We start from the raw sequence: 27,011 nt of genomic DNA on the forward strand, positions 1-27,011 counted from the left end.
AAGACCAAGTCGCTGCCCTACATATCTGATCAACAGAAGCCTCGTTCTTGAAGGCCCATGTGGAAGCCACAGCCCTAGTGGAATGAGCTGTGATTCTTTCAGGAGGCTGCCGTCCGGCAGTCTCGTAAGCCAATCTGATGATGCTTTTAATCCAAAAAGAGAGAGAGGTAGAAGTTGCTTTTTGACCTCTCCTTTTACCAGAATAAACAACAAACAAGGAAGATGTTTGTCTAAAATCCTTTGTAGCATCTAAATAGAATTTTAGAGCGCGAACAACATCCAAATTGTGCAACAAACGTTCCTTCTTCGAAACTGGTTTCGGACACAAAGAAGGCACGACTATCTCCTGGTTAATGTTTTTGTTAGAAACAACTTTTGGAAGAAAACCAGGTTTAGTACGTAAAACCACCTTATCTGCATGGAACACCAGATAAGGAGGAGAACACTGCAGAGCAGATAATTCTGAAACTCTTCTAGCAGAAGAAATTGCAACCAAAAACAAAACTTTCCAAGATAATAACTTAATATCAACGGAATGTAAGGGTTCAAACGGAACCCCCTGAAGAACTGAAAGAACTAAGTTGAGACTCCAAGGAGGAGTCAAAGGTTTGTAAACAGGCTTGATTCTAACCAGAGCCTGAACAAAGGCTTGAACATCTGGCACAGCTGCCAGTTTTTTGTGAAGTAACACAGACAAGGCAGAAATCTGTCCCTTCAAGGAACTTGCAGATAATCCTTTCTCCAATCCTTCTTGAAGAAAGGATAGAATCTTAGGAATCTTTACCTTGTCCATAGGGAATCCTTTAGATTCACACCAACAGATATATTTTTTCCATATTTTGTGGTAAATTTTTCTAGTTACAGGCTTTCTGGCCTGAACAAGAGTATCAATAACAGAATCTGAGAACCCTCGTTTTGATAATATCAAGCGTTCAATCTCCAAGCAGTCAGCTGGAGTGAGACCAGATTCGGATGTTCGAACGGACCTTGAACAAGAAGGTCTCGTCTCAAAGGTAGCTTCCATGGTGGAGCCGATGACATATTCACCAGATCTGCATACCAAGTCCTGCGTGGCCACGCAGGAGCTATCAAGATCACCGACGCCCTCTCCTGATTGATCCTGGCTACCAGCCTGGGGATGAGAGGAAACGGCGGGAATACATAAGCTAGTTTGAAGGTCCAAGGTGCTACTAGTGCATCTACTAGAGTCGCCTTGGGATCCCTGGATCTGGACCCGTAGCAAGGAACCTTGAAGTTCTGACGAGAGGCCATCAGATCCATGTCTGGAATGCCCCACAGTTGAGTAATTTGGGCAAAGATTTCCGGATGGAGTTCCCACTCCCCCGGATGTAATGTCTGACGACTCAGAAAATCCGCTTCCCAATTTTCCACTCCTGGGATGTGGATTGCAGACAGGTGGCAGGAGTGAGTCTCCGCCCATTGAATGATTTTGGTCACTTCTTCCATCGCCAGGGAACTCCTTGTTCCCCCCTGATGGTTGATGTACGCAACAGTCGTCATGTTGTCTGATTGAAACCGTATGAACTTGGCCTTTGCTAGCTGAGGCCAAGCCTTGAGAGCATTGAATATCGCTCTCAGTTCCAGAATATTTATCGGTAGAAGAGATTCTTCCCGAGACCAAAGACCCTGAGCTTTCAGGGATCCCCAGACCGCGCCCCAGCCCATCAGACTGGCGTCGGTCGTGACAATGACCCACTCTGGTCTGCGGAAGGTCATCCCTTGTGACAGGTTGTCCAGGGACAGCCACCAACGGAGTGAGTCTCTGGTCCTCTGATTTACTTGTATCTTCGGAGACAAGTCTGTATAGTCCCCATTCCACTGACTGAGCATGCACAGTTGTAATGGTCTTAGATGAATGCGCGCAAAAGGAACTATGTCCATTGCCGCTACCATCAAACCTATTACTTCCATGCACTGCGCTATGGAAGGAAGAGGAACGGAATGAAGTGTTTGACAAGAGTTTAGAAGTTTTGTTTTTCTGGCCTCTGTCAGAAAAATCCTCATTTCTAAGGAGTCTATTATTGTTCCCAAGAAGGGAACCCTTGTCGACGGAGATAGAGAACTCTTTTCCACGTTCACTCTCCATCCGTGAGATCTGAGAAAGGCCAGGACTATGTCCGTGTGAGCCTTTGCTTGAGGAAGGGACGACGCTTGAATCAGAATGTCGTCCAAATAAGGTACTACTGCAATGCCCCTTGGTCTTAGCACCGCTAGAAGGGACCCTAGTACCTTTGTGAAAATCCTTGGAGCAGTGGCTAATCCGAAAGGAAGCGCCACGAACTGGTAATGCTTGTCCAGGAATGCGAACCTTAGGAACCGATGATGTTCCTTGTGGATAGGAATATGTAGATACGCATCCTTTAAATCCACCGTGGTCATGAATTGACCTTCCTGGATGGAAGGAAGAATTGTTCGAATGGTTTCCATTTTGAACGATGGAACCTTGAGAAACTTGTTTAAGATCTTGAGATCTAAGATTGGTCTGAACGTTCCCTCTTTTTTGGGAACTATGAACAGATTGGAGTAGAACCCCATCCCTTGTTCTCCTAATGGAACAGGATGAATCACTCCCATTTTTAACAGGTCTTCTACACAATGTAAGAATGCCTGTCTCTTTATGTGGTCTGAAGACAATTGAGACCTGTGGAACCTCCCCCTTGGGGGAAGCCCCTTGAATTCCAGAAGATAACCTTGGGACACTATTTCTAGTGCCCAAGGATCCAGAACATCTCTTGCCCAAGCCTGAGCGAAGAGAGAGAGTCTGCCCCCCACCAGATCCGGTCCCGGATCGGGGGCCAACATTTCATGCTGTCTTGGTAGCAGTGGCAGGTTTCTTGGCCTGCTTTCCCTTGTTCCAGCCTTGCATTGGTCTCCAGGCTGGCTTGGCTTGAGAAGTATTACCCTCTTGCTTAGAGGACGTAGCACTTGGGGCTGGTCCGTTTCTACGAAAGGGACGAAAATTAGGTTTATTTTTGGCCTTGAAAGACCTATCCTGAGGAAGGGCGTGGCCCTTACCCCCAGTGATATCAGAGATAATCTCTTTCAAGTCAGGGCCAAACAGCGTTTTCCCCTTGAAAGGAATGTTAAGGAGTTTGTTCTTGGAAGACGCATCCGCTGACCAAGATTTCAACCAAAGCGCTCTACGCGCCACAATAGCAAACCCAGAATTCTTCGCCGCTAACCTAGCCAATTGCAAAGTGGCGTCTAGGGTGAAAGAATTAGCCAATTTGAGAGCACGGATTCTGTCCATAATCTCCTCATAAGGAGGAGAATCACTATCGATCGCCTTTACTAGCTCATCGAACCAGAAACACGCGGCTGTAGTGACAGGGACAATGCATGAAATTGGTTGTAGAAGGTAACCTTGCTGAACAAACATCTTTTTAAGCAAACCTTCTAATTTTTTATCCATAGGATCTTTGAAAGCACAACTATCTTCTATGGGTATAGTGGTGCGTTTGTTTAAAGTAGAAACCGCTCCCTCGACCTTGGGGACAGTCTGCCATAAGTCCTTTCTAGGGTCGACCATAGGAAACAATTTTTTAAATATGGGGGGAGGGACGAAAGGTATACCGGGCCTTTCCCATTCTTTATTTACAATGTCCGCCACCCGCTTGGGTATAGGAAAAGCTTCTGGGAGCCCCGGGACCTCTAAGAACTTGTCCATTTTACATAGTTTCTCTGGGATGATCAAATTCTCACAATCATCCAGAGTGGATAATACCTCCTTAAGCAGAGCGCGGAGATGTTCCAACTTAAATTTAAATGTAATCACATCGGGTTCAGCTTGTTGAGAAATTTTCCCTGAATCTGAAATTTCTCCCTCAGACAAAACCTCCCTGGCCCCCTCAGACTGGTGTAGGGGCATTTCAGAACCATTATCATCAACGTCCTCATGCTCTTCAGTATCTAAAACAGAGCAGTCGCGCTTACGCTGATAAGTGGGCATTTTGGCTAAAATGTTTTTGATAGAATTATCCATTACAGCCGTTAATTGTTGCATAGTAAGGAGTATTGGCGCGCTAGATGTACTAGGGGCCTCCTGAGTGGGCAAGACTCGTGTAGACGAAGGAGGGAATGATGCAGTACCATGCTTACTCCCCTCACTTGAGGAATCATCTTGGGCATCATTTTCAGTGTCACATAAATCACATTTATTTAAATGAGAAGGAACCTTGGCTTCCCCACATTCAGAACACAGTCTATCTGGTAGTTCAGACATGTTAAACAGGCATAAACTTGATAACAAAGTACAAAAAACGTTTTAAAATAAAACCGTTACTGTCACTTTAAATTTTAAACTGAACACACTTTATTACTGCAATTGCGAAAAAGTATGAAGGAATTGTTCAAAATTCACCAAATTTTCACCACAGTGTCTTAAAGCCTTAAAAGTATTGCACACCAAATTTGGAAGCTTTAACCCTTAAAATAACGGAACCGGAGCCGTTTTTAACTTTAACCCCTTTACAGTCCCTGGTATCTGCTTTGCTGAGACCCAACCAAGCCCAAAGGGGAATACGATACCAAATGACGCCTTCAGAAGTCTTTTCTATGTATCAGAGCTCCTCACACATGCGACTGCATGTCATGCTTCTCAAAAACAAGTGCGCAATACCGGCGCGAAAATGAGGCTCTGCCTATGATTAGGGAAAGCCCCTAGAGAATAAGGTGTCTAAAACAGTGCCTGCCGATATTATTTAACAAAAATACCCAGATTAAATGATTCCTCAAGGCTAAATATGTGTAATATATGAATCGATTTAGCCCAGAAAATGTCTACAGTCTTAATAAGCCCTTGTGAAGCCCTTATTTACTGTCTGAATAAAAATGGCTTACCGGATCCCATAGGGAAAATGACAGCTTCCAGCATTACATCGTCTTGTTAGAATGTGTCATACCTCAAGCAGCAAAAGTCTGCTCACTGTTCCCCCAACTGAAGTTAATTCCTCTCAACAGTCCTGTGTGGAACAGCCATGGATTTTAGTAACGGTTGCTAAAATCATTTTCCTCATACAAACAGAAATCTTCATCTCTTTTCTGTTTCAGAGTAAATAGTACATACCAGCACTATTTTAAAATAACAAACTCTTGATTGAATAATAAAAACTACAGTTAAACACTAAAAAACTCTAAGCCATCTCCGTGGAGATGTTGCCTGTACAACGGCAAAGAGAATGACTGGGGTAGGCGGAGCCTAGGAGGGATCATGTGACCAGCTTTGCTGGGCTCTTTGCCATTTCCTGTTGGGGAAGAGAATATCCCACAAGTAAGGATGACGCCGTGGACCGGACACACCTATGTTGGAGAAATGTATGCTTACCTGATAAATTCCTTTCTTTCCGGACATAGAGAGTCTACGAAGGCAAAGAGCACCACAGCAAAGCTGTTAAGTGTCACTTCCCTTACCCATAACCCCCAGTCATTCAGCCAAAGGGAAATTGAAAAAGAAGATAACACAAAGGTATAGAGGTGCCTGAGGTTTAACAAAAAATACTATCTTAAAAAAGGGTGGGGTCGTGGACTCTCCATGTCCGGAAAGAAAGAAATGTATCAGATAAGCATACATTTTGATTTTTTTCCTAAGACATGGAGAGTCCACGACGTCATTACAATTACTAGTGGGAACAAATACCCAAGCTAGAGGACACGGAATGAACAGAAAGGTAGAACAAGACAGCAAGACTAAACTGAAGGCACCACCGCTTGAAGAACCTTTCTCCCAAAAAAAGCTTTAGCTGAGGCAAAAGTATAAAATTTGTAGTATTTGAAAAAAGTATGCAAGGAGGACCAAGTTGCTGCCTTGCAAATCTGTTCCACAGAACAGTGACGTGCAGTGAGGTTAGAGCTGGTGAGGCACTAGATATGATACACCAGAGAAACACATATACAGAGGGCCGCAAGTACCCCCAACAGGGCAGGTTTAAATGATAGCTGAACCAGTGCACAGGTGAAATAATCAGCTGATGGGTGAGAGCAAGTTAGCAACCACTGAGTTACTTATCAGCTGATTACTTCACCTGTGCACTGATTCAGCTATAATGAAAACCTGGCCTGTTGGGGGTACTTGAGGACCATGGTTGAGAAACACTGCACTAAAGCACCAGCTCATCTGAAATGTATTAATTACCTGGAGAATAAAGCACACATACTCTGCTCACTGACACCCACACACACTCTGCTCACATACACACTCACACAATTCTGTGTCACAGTGCCAGTTACTAAGCAATTAGAATGATCCACAATCTCTTCTCTACTGTATTGTAAAAATAGAAATAATTGACCATACAAATTTTACACTAAGGACAAGTTATCAATACTGCCAACACAGCTGCTGCAATATGGTGCCCAAGAAACGCACGTGCACATCCCACTTAGGTATGCACTTCAACAAAGGATAATACCAAAGGATACCAAAAGAATGAAGTACATAATAATAAAAGTAAAAAAGAAAGTTTATTTTTATTTTATTTTTGTGCAATTTCTATCTGAATGATGGAAATTTAATTATGACTTTCATGTTCCTTTCAAAAACTAATTTGATTTGCTGACATGGGGCTAGTAACAGTTAAAGGGACATTATACACTAATTTTTTCTTTGCATAAATATTTTGTAGATGATCTATTTATACAGTCCATGAAGTTTTTTTAAAAAAAACATAATTTATGCTTACCTGATAAATTTATTTCTCTTGTGGTGTATCCAGTCCACGGATCATCCATTACTTGTCGGATATTCTCCTTCCCAACAGGAAGTTGCAAGAGGATCACCCACAGCAGAGCTGCTATATAGCTCCTCCCCTAACTGCCATATCCAGTCATTCGACCGAAGACAAGCAGAGAAAGGAGAAACCATAGGGTGCAATGGTGACTGTAGTTTAAAATTAAAAAACACCTGCCTTAAAATGACAGGGCGGGCCGTGGACTGGATACACCACAAGAGAAACAAATTTATCAGGTAAGCATAAATTATGTTTTCTCTTGTAAGGTGTATCCAGTCTACGGATCATCCATTACTTGCGGGATACCAATACCAAAGCTAAAGTACACGGATGAAGGGAGGGACAAGGCAGGTACTTAAACGGAAGGTACCACTGCCTGTAAAACCTTTCTCCCAAAAATAGCCTCCGAAGAAGCAAAAGTATCAAATTTATAGAATTTTGAAAAGGTATGAAGCGAAGACCAAGTCGCCGCCTTGCAAATCTGTTCAACAGAAGCCTCATTTTTAAAGGCCCATGTGGAAGCCACAGCTCTAGTAGAATGAGCTGTAATCCTTTCAGGAGGCTGCTGTCTCATAAGCTAAGCGGATTATATTTCTTAGCCAAAACAAAAGAGAGGTAGCGGAAGCCTTTTGGTCTCTCCTCTGTCCAGAGTAGACAACAAACAAAGCAGATGTTTGACGAAAATCCTTGGTAGCTTGTAAATAATACTTTAAAGCACGAACCACGTCAAGATTGTGTAATAGACGTTCCTTCTTTGAAGAAGGATTAGGACACAATGATGGAACAACAATCTCCTGATTGATATTCTTATTAGATACCACCTTAGGTAAAAACCCAGGTTTGGTATGCAGAACTACCTTATCTGCATGGAAGATCAGATAAGGAGAATCACATTGTAAGGCAGATAACTCGGAAACTCTACGAGCCGAGGAAATAGCTACCAAAAAAAGAACTTTCTAAGATAAAATATTGATATCTATGGAATGAAGAGGTTCAAACGGAACCCCCTGAAGAACTTTAAGAACCAAATTTAAGCTCCAAGGTGGAGCAACAGGTTTAAACACAGGCTTGATTCTAACTAAAGCCTGACAAAATGCCTGAACGTCTGGAACATCCGCCAGACGCTTGTGCAAAAGAATAGACAGCGCAGAAATCTTTGTGTATCGGAATGTGAAGATAAGCATCCTTTAAATCCACTGTAGTCATGTATTGACCCTCCTGGATCATAGGTAGGATGGTACGAATAGTCTCCATCTTGAATGATGGAACTCTGAGGAATTTGTTTAAAATCTTGAGATCCAAAATTGGTCTGAAGGTTCCCTCTTTTTTGGGAACCACAAACAGATTTGAATAAAATCCCTGTCCTTGTTCCTCCTGTGGAACTGGATGGATTACTCCCATAACTAGAAGGTCTTGAGCACAGTGTAAGAATGCCTCTCTCTTTATCTGGTTTGCAGATAATTGTGAAAGGTGAAATCTCCCTTTTGGAGGAGAAGCTTTGAAGTCCAGAAGATATCCCTGGGATACAATTTCCAACGCCCAGGGATCCTGGACATCTCTTGCCCAAGCCTGGGCGAAGAGCGAAAGTCTGCCCCCTACTAGATCCGTTACCGGATAGGGGGCTGATACTTCATGCTGTCTTAGGGGTAGCACCAGGCTTTTTGGCCTGCTTACCTTTGTTCCAGGTCTGGTTAGGTCTCCAGACCGACTTGGACTGGGCAAAAGTTCCCTCTTGTTTTGCATTAGAGGAAGTTGATGCCGTACTCGCCTTGAAGTTTCGAAAGGCATGAAAATTAGTCTGTTTGGACCTTGATTTGGACCTATCCTGAGGAAGGGCATGACCTTTTCCTCCAGTGATATCAGAAATGATCTCCTTCAAACCAGGCCCGAATAGGGTTTGCCCCTTGAAGGGAATGTTAAGCAGGTTAGACTTTGAAGTAACGTCAGCTGACCATGATTTAAGCCATAGCGCCCTGCGCGCTTGAATAGCAAAACCAGAATTTTTAGCCGTTAGTTTAGTCAAATGAAAAATGGCATCAGAAACAAAAGAATTGGCTAGCTTAAGTGCTCTAAGCTTGTCAAGTATGTCATCCAATGGGGTCTCTACCTGTAAAGCCTCTTCCAGAGACTCAAACCAGAAAGCCGCAGCAGCAGTGACTGGGGCAATGCATGCAAGGGGCTGTAGAATAAAACCTTGTTGAATAAACATTTTCTTAAGGTAACCCTCTAACTTTTTATCCATTGGATCTGAGAAAGCACAACTGTCCTCGACAGGGATAGTAGTACGCTTAGCTAGGGTAGAAACTGCTCCCTCCACCTTAGGGACTGTCTGCCATAAGTCCCGTGTGGTGGCATCTATTGGAAACATTTTCTTAAAAATAGGAGGGGGAGAGAACGGCACACCTGGTCTATCCCATTCCTTAGTAATAATTTCTGTAAACCTTTTAGGTATTGGAAAAACATCAGTGCACACCGGCACTGCATAGTATTTGTCCAATCTACATCATTTTTCTGGCACTGCAATTGTATCACAGTCATTCAGAGCAGCTAAAACCTCCCTGAGCAACACGCGGAGGTGTTCAAGCTTAAATTTAAATGTAGACATATCAGAATCAGGTTGAATCTTTTTCCCCGAGTCAGAAACATCACCCACAGAAAGAAGCTCTCCTTCCTCAGCTTCTCTATATTGTGAGGGAGTATCAGACATAGCTCTTAAAGCGTCAGTATGCTCTGTATTTCTTCTAACTCCAGAGCTGTCTCGCTTTCCTCTAAACCCAGGTAGTCTGGATAATACCGGTGACAGGGTATTATCCATGACCGCCGCAATGTCTTGTAAAGTAAACGCTATGGGCGCACTAGATGTACTTGGCGCCATTAGAGCGTGAGTCCCTTGAGTGGGAGTCAAAGGGTCCGACACGTGGGGCGAGTTAGTCGGCATAACTTCCCCCTCGTCAGATTCCTCTGGTGATAAATTTTTTAAAGACAGAATATGATCTTTATTACTTAAAGTGAAATCAGTACATTTGGTACACATTCTAAGAGGGGGTTCCACCATGGCTTCTAAACATAATGAACAAGGAGTTTCCTCTATGTCAGACATGTTTAAACAGACTAGCAATGAGACCAGCAAGCTTGGAAAACACTTTAAATCAAGTTAACAAACAAAAAATAAAAACTGTACTGTGCCTTTAAGAGAAACAAATTTTGTCAGAATTTGAAAAACAGTGAAAAAAAAGCAGTAAATCAAACAAAATTTTTACAGTGTGTATAATAAGCTAACAGAGCATTGCACCCACTTGCAAATGGATGATTAACCCCTTAGTTCAAAAAAACAAATAAAAAAAAACGATATAGACGTTTTTTAACAGCACACCAAACTGCCACAGCCTTGCTGTGGGCTTACCTTCCCCAACAAACGATTTTGGAAAGCCTAAGAGCCCTTGAGAGAGGTCCTATAGCATTCAGGGGACTCCTGGAGGAAGCTGGATGTCTCAGTCTGTAAAAGTTACTGCGCAAAAAAGCGCTAAATTAGGCCCCTCCCACTCATAGTAACACAGTGGAAAGCCTCAGGAAACGGTTTCTAGGCAAATTTAACCCAGCCATGTGGAAAAAAACTAGGCCCCAATAAAGTTTTATCACCAAAGTATATATAAAAACGTTTAAACATGCCAGCAAACGTTTTATATTGCAAATCTGTAAGAGTATTACCTCAGAAAGTAAGCATGATACCAGTCGCTATTAAATCACTGTATTCAGGCTTACCTTACATAAATCTGGTATCAGCAGCATTTTCTAGCATTCACATCTCCTAGAAAAAAATTTAACTGCACATACCTCATAGCAGGATAACCTGCACGCCATTCCCCCGCTGAAGTTACCTCTCTCTTCAGTCATGTGTGAGAACAGCAATGGATCTTAGTTACAACCTGCTAAGATCATAAAAATCACAGGCAGATTCTTCTTCTATTTTCTGCCTGGGACAAAATAGTACAACTCCGGTACCATTTAAAAATAACAAACTTTTGATTGAAGAAAAAAAACATAATTTATGCTTACCTGATGAATTCCTTTCTCCTGTTAAGTGTAGTCAGTCCACGGGTCATCCATTACTTATGGGATTATATCTCCTCCCTAACAGGAAGTGCAAGAGGATCACCCAAGCAGAGCTGCTACATAGCTCCTCCCCTCTACGTCATACCCAGTCATTCTCTTGCACCTAACTAATAGATAGGACGTGTGAGAGGACTGTGGTTATTAAAATTAGTTTTTATATCTTCAATCAAAAGTTTGTTATTTTAAACAGCACCGGAGTGTGTTGTTTTTCCTCAGGCAGCATTAGAAGAAGAATCTACCTGAGTTTATGTATGATCTTAGCGGTCGTAACTAAGATCCATTTGCTGTTCTCGGCCATTCTGAGGAGTGAGGTAACTTCAGAACAGGGGACAGCGGGCTTACTACCTCCATGCTTGTTGAGAGTTGCAAGAGAATGAGTGGGTATGGCAGTTAGGGGAGGAGCTATATAGCAGCTCTGCTGTGGGTGATCCTCTTGCAACTTCCTGTTGGGAAGGAGAATAACATTGCTCTGATTTTCAGATTCCTAACCAAGCCCCAAAGTTTTATCAGAATACCGTCAGCTACCTTCTCCAGCTTGCTCCTGTTTGTGTAAAGGGTCTTTTCATATGCAAAAGAAGGGGGAGGGGGGGTATGTATCTTATTTCCCACTTGCAGTGGGCTTTTCAACAAAGCTAAACTGAGAGCTTCTAAGTAAGTTTTTAAACAGTTTTATACTGGATTTTTATATCGGTATCTGTGCATCTTATTCTTTATAGTAGTGTCTATTACATGCAGTTATATAAAAATGAGTGTATACTGTCCATTTAATGCTAAATTTCAAAATATTAATAACTGGAAAAGTCTATTAAAATAGCATGCTCTACCTCAATCATGAAAGTTTAAATTTAAATGTCTCCCTTTGACTATGTGTTTAACCAGTTACTTTACAGTGGCATTATTTCTAAAAACATTTAACAACTGCAATAATTACATATATTTTTGAAATGACTCATTATCTCCTTTTATTAATACAAACTTGTATAAAAGCAGCACATATTAAAAACACAATGCAACAGCTTTCAATTGATTTGTGAATTACACGTTAACAGCCGTCTTTAAATAAATGGAGACACAGAGAAAAATAAAAATAGATACTGCATCCATTGACTTAACAGACATAACATATATAGAGTTTGTACCTAATTAAATCAAATAAACATGAAAAGGGGAGGGTTAGCAATATTCAATGTCAAAAACTTTAATTTAAATAATGTGGACACTGCACATTTAGCTTCAAACTCTGGGTTTTAAATTATGGATTTAAATTTGAATTGACCCTTTGACTTCCTGTCAGTATTGGGTTATGCTCACTTACTGTCTACCCCCCCCCCCCCACGTTAATGAGCTGTATCTGAACACAATTTGTGAATCACAAGAGATGTAGAATACTACTTTACTCTTATGCTTGATGTCATCTCTTCTTAGGTTACCTCAGCTTCCAGTTGTGTCACATGACCCTGCTCACTGCATCCTCTTTCTGATTATTCTATATATCCTTCACTTGCTAGGAGGCATCTAGAGGGGTGCCTCCTTTTGGTCCCAATTTTTTGCTGCTAATATATTGACAGAACACAGGTGTCGCTGCAGCACAGCTTTTCCTTTGACCCATGTACTGCAATGGACAGAAGCGTTCCTGTACCTGCCTCTCCATAGCATTACATGGGGGGAAAATGGTGAAAAAATTTTTTTTTAGACTTTTTTTTGTTTGTTTTAATTAAAATGTAATTAAGCGGCAGTTGCCCAAGGAGTTTCCCATTGGTGATAGAGAAGGTCACGGTGGAGGTCTCACAATGTCGTCTCCAGAAATTTCCAAGCTGTCTTGGGGCAGTATGAAGGTTGCGGGTGAAATGTATAAGGATTGCATAGTCTGGCCTGGAGGCAGCCGGCCATGGGACTGGAGAGAGACTGGAACAAATCATCACCCTGGTGTACAGCCAGCTGACCTAGAGGAAGTAGTGAAAAAAGGTGTGAAGACGCTTGTAATAGGCCGTGGCATGGGCGAGGCTTTGCAGGTACCAGCTGCCACTTTGGAATATGTCAAAGCGCAAGGGATTGATGTTTTGGTGTTCCAGACGGAGAAGGCAGTAAAAGAGTATAACACTCTGGTTTCACAAGGTGTAAAAGTAGGAGGCGTGTTTCATTCTACCTGTTAGTTTAAACCCTGGCACAGCAAGGCCTTACTAAGGGCAACCACGTACATTTAATATATGAATAGAATATTGTGATATGTTATAAAATACACTAAAGTAACACTCAGGATTTAATTGTATTTGCATTTTCTAATTGATGATGTCCTTAGGCAATCTCTTTATTTAAACCTTGCATGTTTGCTTTGGTGCAGTATTGTGGTATGGGAGAAGCAGTGAGTTATGGATTTAGAAAATAAATGGGGGAAGCAGATTTCACGCTTTCACAAAATGTTAGACAATGGACTATTCTTGCTTCTACCACAATTATGTTTGAGAGTTTTCAAACCCTGCTTGTTTTAGCTATATCACTAATCTTAAAGGCATATAAAAATTAAAGGGACAGTAAAGTCAAAACTAAACTATTTTGATTCAGATAGAGCATGCAGTTAAAAAAAATAAATTTCTAATTGACTTCCATTATTTAATTGTGCAGTCTTTTTATATGCACTCTTTCTGAGGCACCAACTACTACTGAGCATGTGCATACATAGAGTATTCATATGAGTCTATGATTGGCTGATGGCTGTCACATGATATAGAGTCAGGGAAATAGGCTGTTTTTTAAAAAATGTATCAGAAAAAAATCTACTCATTTGAAATTCAGAGTGAGTGCTATTGCTGTATTATGTATTTGTTGATTAGACATTTTCACTTTATTTAATGGAACTTAGAGTGATGGTAAATTTGTAACAAAATAACAATAAAGTATGATTCCTAAAGCTAAAAAAAAAAAAATGTAATTAAGCTTTGGCCACATATGGCAGGGTAGGCACTGTCTCCCCTGCCTCCTATGAGTGCACGTCCCTGCCACAGAAGCTTAATTTTTGAAAGCTCAAGAAGAGGAGACAGCCCTAGTGGAATGAGCCGTAATTCTCTCAGGAGGCTGCTGTCCATGAATCATACTTCTCAACCAGAGGGAAAGAGAAGTAGAAGTGGGCTTCTGACCCCTACACTTTCCTGAGAAACAAACAAACAGGGCAGACGACTGGCAAAAATCCTTAGTAGCTTGTAGGTAGAATTTTAGAGCATACACAACATCCAAGTTATGCAACAGACGTTCCTTTTGTGAAGAAGGATAAGGACAGAGAGAAGGAACAATTTCCTGATTAATATTTCTATCCGAAACCAGCTTAGGGAGAAACCCGAATTTAGTCTGAAGGACCGCCTTATCCGCATGAAAAATAAGGTAAGGCAAATCGCACTGTAGAGCCGACAGTTCAGAAACTCTGCAAGCAGAAGAAACATAAATTATGCTTACCAGATAATTTCCTTTCCTTCTGTACAGGGAGAGTCCACAGCTGCATTCATTACTTGTGGGAATTAAAGAACCTGGCCACCAGGAGGAGGCAAAGACACCCCAGCCAAAGGCTTAAATACCTCCCCCACTTCCCTCAGTCATTCTGCCGAGGGAACAAGGAACAGTAGGAGAAATATCAGGGTGAAAAAGGTGCCAGAAGAAAACAGATTTAGGGCCGCCCATCGGAGAACACGGGCGGGAGCTGTGGACTCTCCCTGACTCTCCCTGTACAGAAGAAAAGGAAATTATCTGGTAAGCATAATTTATGTTTTCCTTCTTATTACAGGGATAGTCCACAGCTGCACTCATTACTTGTGGAAAATTATACCCAAGCTACAGAGGACACTGAATGCTAACGGGAGGGAAAAAGAAGAGGCGGCCTAAATCTGAGTGCACCACACAAACCCATTCTCCTAAAGGCTGCTTCAACAGAAGTAAAAAAGAAAAAGAATGCAATGAGGACCAGATAGCCACCCAACAATCAGAACCATAGAGATCTCATGGCAGAGACCCAAAATGACGTCACTGCTCTCAAACTGAGCCATAACCTCTGAGGAGGCTAGTGTCCCGCTGTCTCCTAGGTCAATCGGAAAAACACTCCTCCACTAACAATAAAGAAGGCAACTAAGCCTCCATAGGCTGAAAAGAACATCAAGGCCTAATTCCCTGAGAGGGGAAAAAACCCCTTCCCTTAAAATAACAATCTTAGGGAGAAAACCCTAACAAATCTAGTAAAACAGCCTTAATAAAAAGGAGACTCCTTTAAGGAGTAGGTATTGCAAGATTGCAACACAGGGACTACGAATGTAGAAAAACAATCTACAGACGGAAGAGATCATTGAAGAAAATAATTAAAAGACCACCTCCTGCATGGGTACAAAAGTAACCCAATGCAACCCCCTAAAAATAAGTTTTAAACTCCAAGAAGAGCAAAAGAACTACATGCCTGAAATTTCAATGAACCTCTGAAACAGAAGAACAAACAGGGAATCGAAAAAATGCTTGCGAGCCCACATTGAAGGAGCAAGGACTGCAGCTGGATTCAACCCGCAACCTTCCGCATGCTAGGCAGCTAAGTTGGCCATCACGTTATGACAGCTAGCTATACCAAAAAGGACTGCTCGAGCCAGAGCTAGCTAAGAAGGCCCTTCTCCAGATCATCCTGGAGGAAAAAAAGAAAAACCCCTGGAATCCGATAGAGAGCAAGAACGATCTAGCTCCTCCTGACAAGGGGTGGTCCTTCACACCGATGATAGATGACGAGAGACCAACTACACGCTGACAGAAAGGACCGTAAACCTTTCAGAAAACCCCTCTCTCGGCTATGACCAAGCGACCTATCCCAATCCACCTCAGAGGAATAAGATTTCATGACGTAAAAAGGCCCCGACCCAGCAACAAAGGTCCATGGAGGCGAAGCCCCTAAACCGCGATACGTACTCGCAGACATAAACTGAGCAATCAGTCTCATTGATGTCTGCCCCTGCTAGGATTGAACCATCCTCAACAAAGAGTGGCATGGCCGAAAAAAAAAAAGAAGAAGGTTAAAATAAACCTCCCAAGTACCGATAACGATCCAATAGCTCTGCTTGAAGATCCCTGATTAAAAATCTTCTTAGGAATGCTAGCTGTCACCATAAGCACATTCCAGCAGAGAAAACAGGAGCTTTAACTGGGATCAAACCCACAACCCTTTGCTTTAGAGGCGGTGGAGCTAACCACTACACCACATCTACCTTGAGTCCTTAAGAGGAAACCACGGATAGGTAAGGACATCCTAAAAACTTGATCGGCTTCCCCATTCAGATACCAACTTTGAAGCAAGGAAAGATTGTAGGGAACATCCGTTCCTGAAGAGCCCGCTCCTAGAGCCTCTGCCCACCACCAAACACGAGATCCTCCCGTCTACGCAGGAGGAACTTTACTTCTCCAAAAGAGATCTACCCACTGAGGGGTCCCAACTGGTACGAACCAGGAAGACTAAATCCTCAAAGCAGAATGCTCGGTTGAGGAACATAGGAATAAACGGAAGGAAACTCCTGATCCACAGGACACTCTCTCCCCACAGGCAGTGAAGCGACAAAGTCAAAACCGCCTCAGGAGAGCTAAGAGAAAACTCAGGACAGTGAGATCTGAGCGGAACACTGGGGGTCGATTCCCCCCAACCGATATTCCCTGTAAGTCTGTTAAGACAGATTTAGAAAGGAAAAAAAAACAATGCCATGCCAAAGACTCGGCCTCGGTTAGCTATTTTACTCTCCACCCCAATGCCAACGAAGCAGAAGGGGGACTGGAGGGCATAACCCGATTAGGAAATTTCACAAGATCTCAGGAAAATATTTCCTGTCCATAAGACAAAACAGCATCTAAGAATCCAACCTGGTGTCTACACCAGAAACTCAAGTCTAGATCCAACTCTGAGGATCAAAAAGACAAGACAAATCCCTAAAAGTCTATTAACAGCCGATGGTAAGAAAACCAGAAACGCCAAGGCCTGGGAGCTACAGTAAAATCTGGAAGCAGGATACTACCACATTAAACCGAAGATCCCAAAAAAGAAACCTAGGATCAGAACGAGGTTTACTGGAAAATACGGTTCCTAAGAATCGGATTTGCTCAAAAGGATGAAACCGGAAAGACATCCTTCTTCCTGAACAAAAGAGAGAACCTTACATTATCCGGAAAACAGAGAACTAATAAGCTCTGTTTAAAAATCATAGAACCCAATTAGGACAGGAAGTCCCTCCCCTTATTGGACCATGCACCAACAGTGGAAAGAAAATATTCCCACAGTGTGATAGACACTGGGAGAATGACTCCAAAAGTCACCCGAAAACTTTCCCTCTCTCTACCAAAGACAAAACCAAGAGAAGAGAAACTGCCCAAAAAAAGAAACCTAGCTCCGGCCTCTAGGACCCCTAGATCCATATAATCCAGCATCAAGCGCCCATCCAAGATAATACCTAAAACAGGTCCAGCCTGTGCTCAAGGATAGATTAACCTGCTGTGCCTGGACCGGAAAGCTAGAAGGAAGGAGCAGACTTAACTAGTACCCACCACAGGTCCTGCCTGTCTCCTAGGATATGATGTATCTGCCAGAATATTCAAGGGCTAAACAGAAACTTCTTAGGTTCCAGCAATGCTAGAAAAACTGAGAATAATCAAATTAAAGAATATAAGCTCAGAGGCTTAAAATTTGTCTTGAAATTAACAGAGGAACCATCACCCCAAAAAGAGAGCTAGATGCTTCCACCAGAAGTCTCCAACAATCTTGACCATCTAAGTCGATAGTACCAAAAATCCCATGTGATGAAACGTCTTTCTAAGAAGAGTTTCTATAACAACCCAGAGCTCTAAAAACAGAAAACTATCCGAAACGGAATAGAAAGGTAAAAATAAAATAGGCAAGCCCAACAAAGATAGCTGCAAGGAGTGTGGGAACAAAAAACAGGTCCAGCCTGTCACACGACACAACCCCCCCCCCTACAACTCAGAACTGGGATTCTAAATAAATAATAAAACAAAATGTAAATCAATAAGATAAGGAATAGGATCACCATCCCTCTACACTCGTCTAGTCAAGATCGTTATCTGATTTAGAGGACTGAGATTCAACTGACGGGTCAGTACTGGGAACCTCTAACATTGCCAAAACCTCTCTCAAAAGTAAACGCAGGCGTGCCAATCTAAATGCTAAGCCCTCCGCAGTCGGAGGAATCAAGTCAGTAGACTCCAACCCTGGAGGTTCTACCTCTGAAGCCTCAGAGGGAACCGCATCCGCAGAGTACTGATCGGACACAATCGTCATTTTACATGACGGTCCTTGGGCAGGAGAGCCTGGATTAACCCTTCTCTTGCACGGAGCAGGAAGATGTAACATTGCTAAGGCCGAAGAGATGGCCATGTGGAACAGCATAGTAATCTCTGGTGGAAAAAAAACCCTTACAGGCGAAGGAAGAGCGGAACTCGGGAAAACTGCATATGTAGGAACAGAAGAATCTAGGGAACACACCTCACTGGATGAAGAATCCTCAGAGGCGGATGGCTTAGTGGTCTCTAACATCGCAACATTAGTTGATAAGAACACCCTATTGCGGCATATGGAACATAATTGAGAGGGCTGGGTTACCCGGGCCTCCTCACAATATACACAGGTATCAAATTCTGTATCGGGGGGAGCCCCTCTAAAATATCAGAATCCTCCATAACTTGTCTAAATTAACTTATAGAAAGAGAAAAAACCAGCACCTTATACCCCCAATGGCTGGGGCACTCACCACCTCCTATGACCCAGACAGGTAGAGAAGATGCTCCTCTCCACAGACACTCGGTCAGGAAATGTAAGCGGGGAAAAACGTGACCACTCCTGGTCACATGGTGCTCATGCAGGACCACCCCTGCTAAGGAAAGGCGCGCCAGCTTAATAATAAACTGTGCAGCTCTCAAAATAAAAAATAACCGGTACGTTCCGTATCAGCCTATGAACCCAAACGTTCTTACACATAAGCAGTCAAAATCACATAACAAATATGATTAAAAAACCCCACTGTTCAATAACCCCCCTCAGGAGATATTAACCCTTGATTCCATAAAGATAAAGGAGTCCCACTGAGACCCTGTCTTTGTCAGGGTGCCAATAATCAGACTGAGACGAGAAGTGCAAAAATAATCACACCTTTATTAATAGCAAAAAAATTATAAAAAGTCCACAAGTCAAATAACAAGCCAGGAGTCAAAACCAGAGCTGGTAGTCAGACGAGCCGAGTCAGGAGCCAAAGCGAATAGTCAGACGAGCCGGAATCAGGAACAAGGAAAACAGCAGAGTCAGGAACAAGCCAGGGATCAGGAACCAGGGAGGACGTCAGGCAGCAAGGTAATACACAGGAACTCTCACAAACAGGTCTGAGACAACGCAAAGGCAAAGCATACTGAACAGAGGCCCTTTAAATAATATGTGATGACATCACAATTCTGAGACTGCATCCTGTCTCACATGGATGATGCACACCAGTCTGGCCATAAAAGGAAGTGTAGGAAATGAGCAGCATCCCCCACAATGCACCATAGTCAGGAAGAGAGGTGAGTAAAATGGCTGCTAGCAGCACATGGCAAACAACAGGGAAAAAACCCTGACAGTCTTCTATTGTTAACGTGTGTAAAAAATGAAACAATCTTACCGGAATCTATGCAGTGGAACAGCAACACGGTCCTTCAAGTTTGACAGATTGTAGCAGCGCTTCTGAAATGGACTTGAGTGAAGAAAGCAGGCAGCAAAACTCCTCAACGCTGATTGCTTAAGGAGCTGTTAATATGGATGGATTCACAGAAAGACTCTCCCTGCATCTCCAGACTCTTATAACTTTTATAAATGTTCTCACTGAAAGGCTGACAAGACTACTTAAAACTCCAGTCCCATCTCGAAGGGCAGATACCCTTCCTAAGGAACTACTCCGAAAACTTCTGACACTTCTCTGCCAACCTCCTGTGACGAAATGCAAAGAATGACTGGGGGATGAGGGAAGTGTGTGTGTGTGTGTGTGTGTGTGTGTGGGGGGGGGGGGGTATTTAAGCCTTTGGCTGGGGTGTCTTTGCCTCCTCCTGGTGGCCAGGTTCTGTATTTCCCGCAAGTAATGAATGCAGCTGTGGACTCTCCCTGTATTAAGAAACAAAACTTTCCAAGATAACAACTTAATATCTACAAAATGCATAGGCTCGAATGGAGCCTGCTGCAAAACTCTAAGAACTAGGTTGAGGCTCCAAGGAGGAGCAACAGGTTTAAACACAGGCCTGATTTTGACCAGGGCCTGAAAAATTATTATTATTATTTAAAAGAATAGATAAGGCAGAAATCTGACCTTTCAGAGAACTGACTGACAATCCTTTTTACAGACCTTCCTGGAGAAAAAAGACTAAATTCTAGGAATCCTGACCCTGTGCTCTGTAGCAACCCAAGGTTTGCAGGTTTGATCCATGGCGCGGTCCACTCAGCCTTTCATCCTTCCGAGGTTGATAAAATGAGCAGCGCCTTAAGACACTTACAGGTGATTAGCCGTGCTTTACAAGTATCCAATACATACATACATAACACACACACACATTGCATCCACTACACACGCTTAGTATACAGAAAATGTGTGTTCAATCTGGCTGGCAATATTTACCAATAAGCCAGTGGGTAAATGGAGTATCCTCAAGCTCCACAAAACAGAGTAAACACACACAATAGTAATAATAAAGATATCACTACTAGACCCCTGGCGCTGAAAAAACAGCTTAAATTGGTTGAAAGAAGGTTGAATCTGTATTTCAATAAATAGTTAATACTATATTTCTATAGAACAACTTATTGTCAGCAGAATAATATATAGAAAAAATTCCCTAGATAGGTTTGATTGGTCTATCTATGTATATCCTTTAAAAACTCGTATAAATAGACCTCTATACTATATAGTTCATAATTAATGGCAGAACCGACAGAGAAATTAATTGGCTTAAAAAAAGAGAGAGAGGAAATGCAAATAAAACAAAGTGTTAATTTATTACAATGATTTCACACATCACACATACAGCATAAAACAAACCTACTAAAACACGCTGATCAGGCGTTTACAAGTTCTCTGTAGCATCAATAATAAAAAGCAAAGTCTCCCTATGCACAGAAAAATAATAAAACAATAATAGAACAACCACTAAGAATTGCTAAAATAGGCCAACAAAGATCCCGATATGAGTCAAATGAAGATCCACGTCAGCTGGAGGTTAATTTTATCTGGAGCTGTAACAAGATTTGAGATCCAAATCAACAGACAGGAAGAGAGCCAAAATTAAGTTGTTCACTTATTACTTACACCATAAAGGTTCTCTGAAGTCCCAGCTGTCTCTCTATAGCAGTCGGAAAAGAGGTCACCGCAATCTCTCCTTTCTTTAGAATTTGCAGCAGCACTTGTAACAGACAGACCCGGCTGTTCTCTGGGTCTTCGTGCAGTGTAGACGCTGGAAGTCAATCACGATCACCTGAGTAGTGGAAAAGTGGGCAGAGCAACGCATTTCAGCCCGTTCTGGGCCTTTGTCAAGCTCCTGATAGACGGAGTATCGGGTCTTTTAAACCGTCACTCATGCAGCTGATTGTTATGCCAGTTTCTCTCTGAAAACAGTCAGCAGCAATTCCCCAGCTTTACCTCCCTGGTAGCTGCCTGCTTAACGATACTCTGTCTATCAGGAGCTTGACAAAGGCCCAGAACGGGCTGAAAAGCGTTGCTCCGCCCACTTTTCCACTACTCAGGTGATCGTGATTGACTTCCAGCGTCAACACTGCACAAAGACCCAGAGAACCGCCGGGTCTGTCTGTTACAAGTGCTGCTGCAAATTCTAAAGAAAGGAGAGATTGTGGTGACCTCTTTTCTGACTGCTATAGAGAGACAGCTGGGACTTCAGAGAACCTTTATGGTGTAAGTAATAAGTGAACACCTTAATTTTGGCTCTCTTTCTGTCTGTTGATTTGGATCTCAAATCTCGTCACAGCTCCGGATAACATTAACCTCCAGCTGACGTGGATCTTCATTTGACTAATATCGGGATCTTTGTTGGCCTATTTTAGCAATTCTTAGTGGTTGTTCTATTATTGTTTTATTATTTTTTCTGTGCATAGGGAGACTTTGCTTTTTATTATTGATGCTACAGAGAACTTGTAAACGCCTGATTAGCGTGTTTTAGGTTTGTTTTATGCTGTATGTGTGATGTGTGAAATCATTGTAATAAATTAACACTTTGTTTTATTTGCATTTCCTCTCTCTCTTTTTGAAGCCAATTCATTTCTCTGTCGGTTCTGCTATTAACAATGGGCTATATAGTATAGAGGTCTATTTATACGAGTTTTTAAAGGATATCCATAGATAGACCAATCGAACCTATCTAGGAAATATTTTCTATATATTATTCTGCTGACAATAAGTTGTTCTATAGAAATATAGTATTAACTATTTATAGAAATACAGATTCAAACTTCTTTCAACCAATTTAAGCTGTTTTTTCAGCGCCAGGGGTCTAGTAGTGATATCTTTATTATTACTATTGTGTGTATCCACTACACACACACATTGCATCACATACATACACACCCACTACACACACAAATAAAAAAGCAAGTTTTTCTGACTGCTTGTATTTGTTGATGAAAACCATGGGCAGTAATCGTGATGCATCATCGATAAATCTTAATCAAATCGAATCGTGAGACCAGTGAAGATGCGCACCTCTACTGGGCATGTGGCCTCTTCTTTAAAATGCTGCCTCTCATCTTTCAAAAGAGGGTTGACTTGCCCCAATGTAGTGCTTATTTTGAGTGCTAAGTTCCCTTTTTAATGCCCAGAGTATTGTAAAGAGTATTAAGTAGACAAATAATTGTAATTTATTTTGCAGTCATATGCTACATCCCAGTAGCACATTGCTGATCCTGATCCTACCTATGTATGCTTTTCAACAAAGGATACCAAGAAACAAAGCAAATTATTTAACAGAATTAAATTGGAATGTTGTTTAAGATTGCATACTCTATCTGAATCATGAAAGGAATTGGTTGGTGAGTGATACTATCAGGGCTGAAAAGTTCAAGTCCTAAACTACTAGCCATGACAAAATGTTAATCCACTTCTAATCCCACCCACACCCACTACTTCACCCCTCTTTGCATATGTTTAGCAATTGTGAAACATTTTGAAATATTGTTTTTATGTTATACCATAATAAATTAAATAATTCTACATACAGTAATAAATTAACAAAAATATATTTAATAATGGAAAAATATATAAATAGCTATATTTTTCTTTACTTTTAAGATAGTTAAAATAGATTAATAAGGGGAAGTTAAGGTGAGTAGAATATTGCTGGCATATAACAATATTTCTTTCCTAAGACATGGAGAGTCCATAACGTCATTCCAATTACTAGTGGGATATTCACTCCTGGCCAACAGGAGGCGGCAAAGAGCAAAGCTGTTAAGTGTCACTTTCCTTACCCATAACCCCCAGTCATTCTCTTTGTCTCTGTCAATGGAGGAGGTGAAGTTCGGTGTCTGAAGATATTTTTCCTTTTTTGGGTACTTTCCCTGCAAGCAAGAATTTTGGTTTAGCTGTGTCCACGTCAATCTCTTGAGTAAGAGTAGTGGTGGCTTTTAAGCAGTTAGGAAGTGGTGAGGTGATCCTTAATTTGTTTTTCTGACATATTTGCTGCCCTAGTCATAGAAAGCCAGAATTGGTTACTCTGTTCTTTCTTTTTCCACAGGTCTTATTGCACCCTATGAGCAAAAGTGAAATCACCCTTTAAGGAGACATTTTTATTAAAAAAATATGCTTAAATAATGAAAACAGCCCCACCTGCCCTCAGGGTACTAAAATTAGACTCAACAACGATCCGGTGACTGGAAAATAACTTTAGACCCCACCGGAGCTGATGCCTGCTGCCTTCCTAGTGAGAGGAAACTGCGTGTCTGAGCGCGCGAAATAGGCCCCGCCCATCATGGACGTCGCATCTACAAACTGACTAACCGCATGGGAAGCGGTTTGAAACAAAGCCATGTGGTCCCCAGTACATATGAACTAAAAACATAAAAACTGCAGCCCTGAACAATAAAATATTTGTCCAGTTTACATACTAAAGTTAAGCTGCCACTCCCAGTGTCAAGCCCCAATATAAATATTGCCAAAGTAAATAACAATATGTATAGAAACAAATAGGCCTTTCAGTAACACCCTCAGTATCATATAGGTCTACTGCTTACCCCTTCCCTTGCAGGGAAACAAATGTCAGCCAATTCTGATATAACAAATCTCCTCAGAAATAAAAGACTGAACATACCTCAATGTTGCTTAAAGCATGACACCGTTCTCCACACTGAAGATTTTCTTGCACTACCTTCAGAAACTCTGTGGGAACCAGAATGGATCTTAGTAACGTCTGTTAAGATCATCAACCTCAGGGCAGAAAATTTTCTTCCTTATCCATTTCTCCTGAGGAAAATAGTACTCGCCGGTACCATTTTAAAATAAAAAACTTCTTGATTGAAGAATCTAAAACTAACACCTCACTTTACCTATTCCTATTACTAACACAGGCAAAGAGAATGACTGGGGGTGGAGAGGAGGGAGGAGCTATATATACAGCTCTGCTGTGGTGCTCTTTGCCACTTCCTGTTAGCAGGAGGATAAATCCCACAAGTAAGGATGAAATCCTGGACTCGTCATATCTTTGTTAAAGAAAACAAATTCTTCAGGCATCCTTTACAATATTATAACATGGCTTCTAAAAATGTTTGGCCAGGGCTTCTTTATTCTGGATGTATTTAGGTTTGAAACAAATTTGGTCACCTAAAGTCTAAGATTATATAAAGTTTTCCACTGAAGTAAATTATTTGTGGAATAGAGGCAGTTTTAAGTATTTGCCTTCTAAAGACCATGCAGGCAAGTATACAGGGCAAACAAGTTTCTTTCTCAAATGATACGTAGAACACATTTAACATAATCAACAATGAGATAAAAGTTCTGGCTTATCTTTGTATTAATTCTTTTAATGTTTGTCCAATCACACTTTGTGTGATAATAACAATGCAACAGCAACATAGAAAATGGTATAATTAGGCTTTAATTGTTTTGTGAAGCTTGCATTAATCACAAAGTTTAAGTACCAGGGATGGAATTATTATAATTCTGTAAAACAAATTTAAACTAGCTAAGTAGGTCAGCACTGCTAACATGCAACACAGAACCTCTGGGAATTTATTGTTAATGGCTATTTAAGTGCAAATGAGCACCCTCTAACCCTCCAAAATCTTGAATCGCTGAAGGGCATTCTGTTAGCCAGAAGCACGGCTCACATACAAAGACATAAATGAGATAATGTTATTGGAAATAATTTGTTAAATGCTTTTATTCCAACTAATCTCAATTTAGTCTAAATTATTCTTGTTTGACTACAACTTCTTAAATGCAGCACTATGCAATATGCATTTAAGTATTAACATAGCAATAATGGCAGTAGCAATGAAAAAAAACAGAAGCCCACATTTTCCTTCACATTTTTTGCCTACCTTGGGCATGTTGGAGAATACTGAAAAACAGAACTAACAATAAAGGAAAGCAGTCTGTAGGCTTATGGATTCAATAAATTAACAGTGTGTGTGTGTATAATATTATATTAGTTGAAGCACAGATATATAATCTAGGTGTTCTTAACATTCTCCATCTGGAGATCATCTTTTGTGATCTGAAGCAAATGTCTTTCTTGTGGATATACAGGGAGTGCAGAATTATTAGGCAAATGAGTATTTTGACCACATCATCCTCTTTATGCATGTTGTCTTACTCCAAGCTGTATAGGCTCGAAAGCCTACTACCAATTAAGCATATTAGGTGATGTGCATCTCTGTAATGAGAAGGGGTGTGGTCTAATGACATCAACACCCTATATCAGGTGTGCATAATTATTAGGCAACTTCCTTTCCTTTGGCAAAATGGGTCAAAAGAAGGACTTGACAGGCTCAGAAAAGTAAAAAATAGTGAGATATCTTGCAGAGGGATGCAGCACTCTTAAAATTGCAAAGCTTCTGAAGCGTGATCATCGAACAATCAAGCGTTTCATTCAAAATAGTCAACAGGGTCGCAAGAAGCGTGTGGAAAAATCAAGGCGCAAAATAACTGCCCATGAACTGAGAAAAGTCAAGCGTGCAGCTGCCAAGATGCCACTTGCCACCAGTTTGGCCATATTTCAGAGCTGCAACATCACTGGAGTGCCCAAAAGCACAAGGTGTGCAATACTCAGAGACATGGCCAAGGTAAGAAAGGCTGAAAGACGACCACCACTGAACAAGACACACAAGCTGAAACGTCAAGACTGGGCCAAGAAATATCTCAAGACTGATTTTTCTAAGGTTTTATGGACTGATGAAATGAGAGTGAGTCTTGATGGGCCAGATGGATGGGCCCGTGGCTGGAATGGTAAAGGGCAGAGAGCTCCAGTCCGACTCAGACGCCAGCAAGGTGGAGGTGGAGTACTGGTTTGGGCTGGTATCATCAAAGATGAGCTTGTGGGGCCTTTTCGAGTTGAGGATGGAGTCAAGCTCAACTGACAGTCCTACTGCCAGTTTCTGGAAGACACCTTCTTCAAGCAGTGGTACAGGAAGAAGTCTGCATCCTTCAAGAAAAACATGATTTTCATGCAGGACAATGCTCCATCACACGCGTCCAAGTACTCCACAGCGTGGCTGGCAAGAAAGGGTATAAAAGAAGATAATCTAATGACATGGCCTCCTTGTTCACCTGATCTGAACCCCATTGAGAACCTGTGGTCCATCATCAAATGTGAGATTTACAAGGAGGGAAAACAGTACACCTCTCTGAACAGTGTCTGGGAGGCTGTGGTTGCTGCTGCACGCAATGTTGATGGTGAACAGATCAAAACACTGACAGAATCCATGGATGGCAGGCTTTTGAGTGTTCTTGCAAAGAAAGGTGGCTATATTGGTCACTGATTTGTTTTTGTTTTGTTTTTGAATGTCCGAAATGTATATTTGTGAATGTTGAGATGTTATATTGGTTTCACTGGTAAAAATAAATAATTGAAATGGGTATATATTTGTTTTTTGTTAAGTTGCCTAATAATTATGCACAGTAA

At 41.6% G+C, this 27,011-nt stretch overlaps 2 protein-coding genes across 2 annotated transcripts in view; one reads left to right on the forward strand and one right to left on the reverse strand.

Moving 5' to 3' along the window:
- Positions 1 to 27,011, reverse strand: part of MMS22L (MMS22 like, DNA repair protein) — an 881,591-nt gene that overhangs the window by 495,299 nt on the left and 359,281 nt on the right. The gene's annotated exons all lie outside the window — the stretch shown is intronic.
- On the forward strand, positions 12,615 to 13,071 carry LOC128656580 (mth938 domain-containing protein-like). The gene has a single exon (XM_053710560.1). The coding sequence runs from the start codon at positions 12,650 to 12,652 to the stop codon at positions 13,010 to 13,012; it is 363 nt and encodes a 120-aa protein (XP_053566535.1). The 5' UTR covers positions 12,615 to 12,649; the 3' UTR covers positions 13,013 to 13,071.

This window comes from Bombina bombina, chromosome 4 (assembly GCF_027579735.1).
Source record: "Bombina bombina isolate aBomBom1 chromosome 4, aBomBom1.pri, whole genome shotgun sequence".
NCBI lineage: Eukaryota > Metazoa > Chordata > Amphibia > Anura > Bombinatoridae > Bombina > Bombina bombina.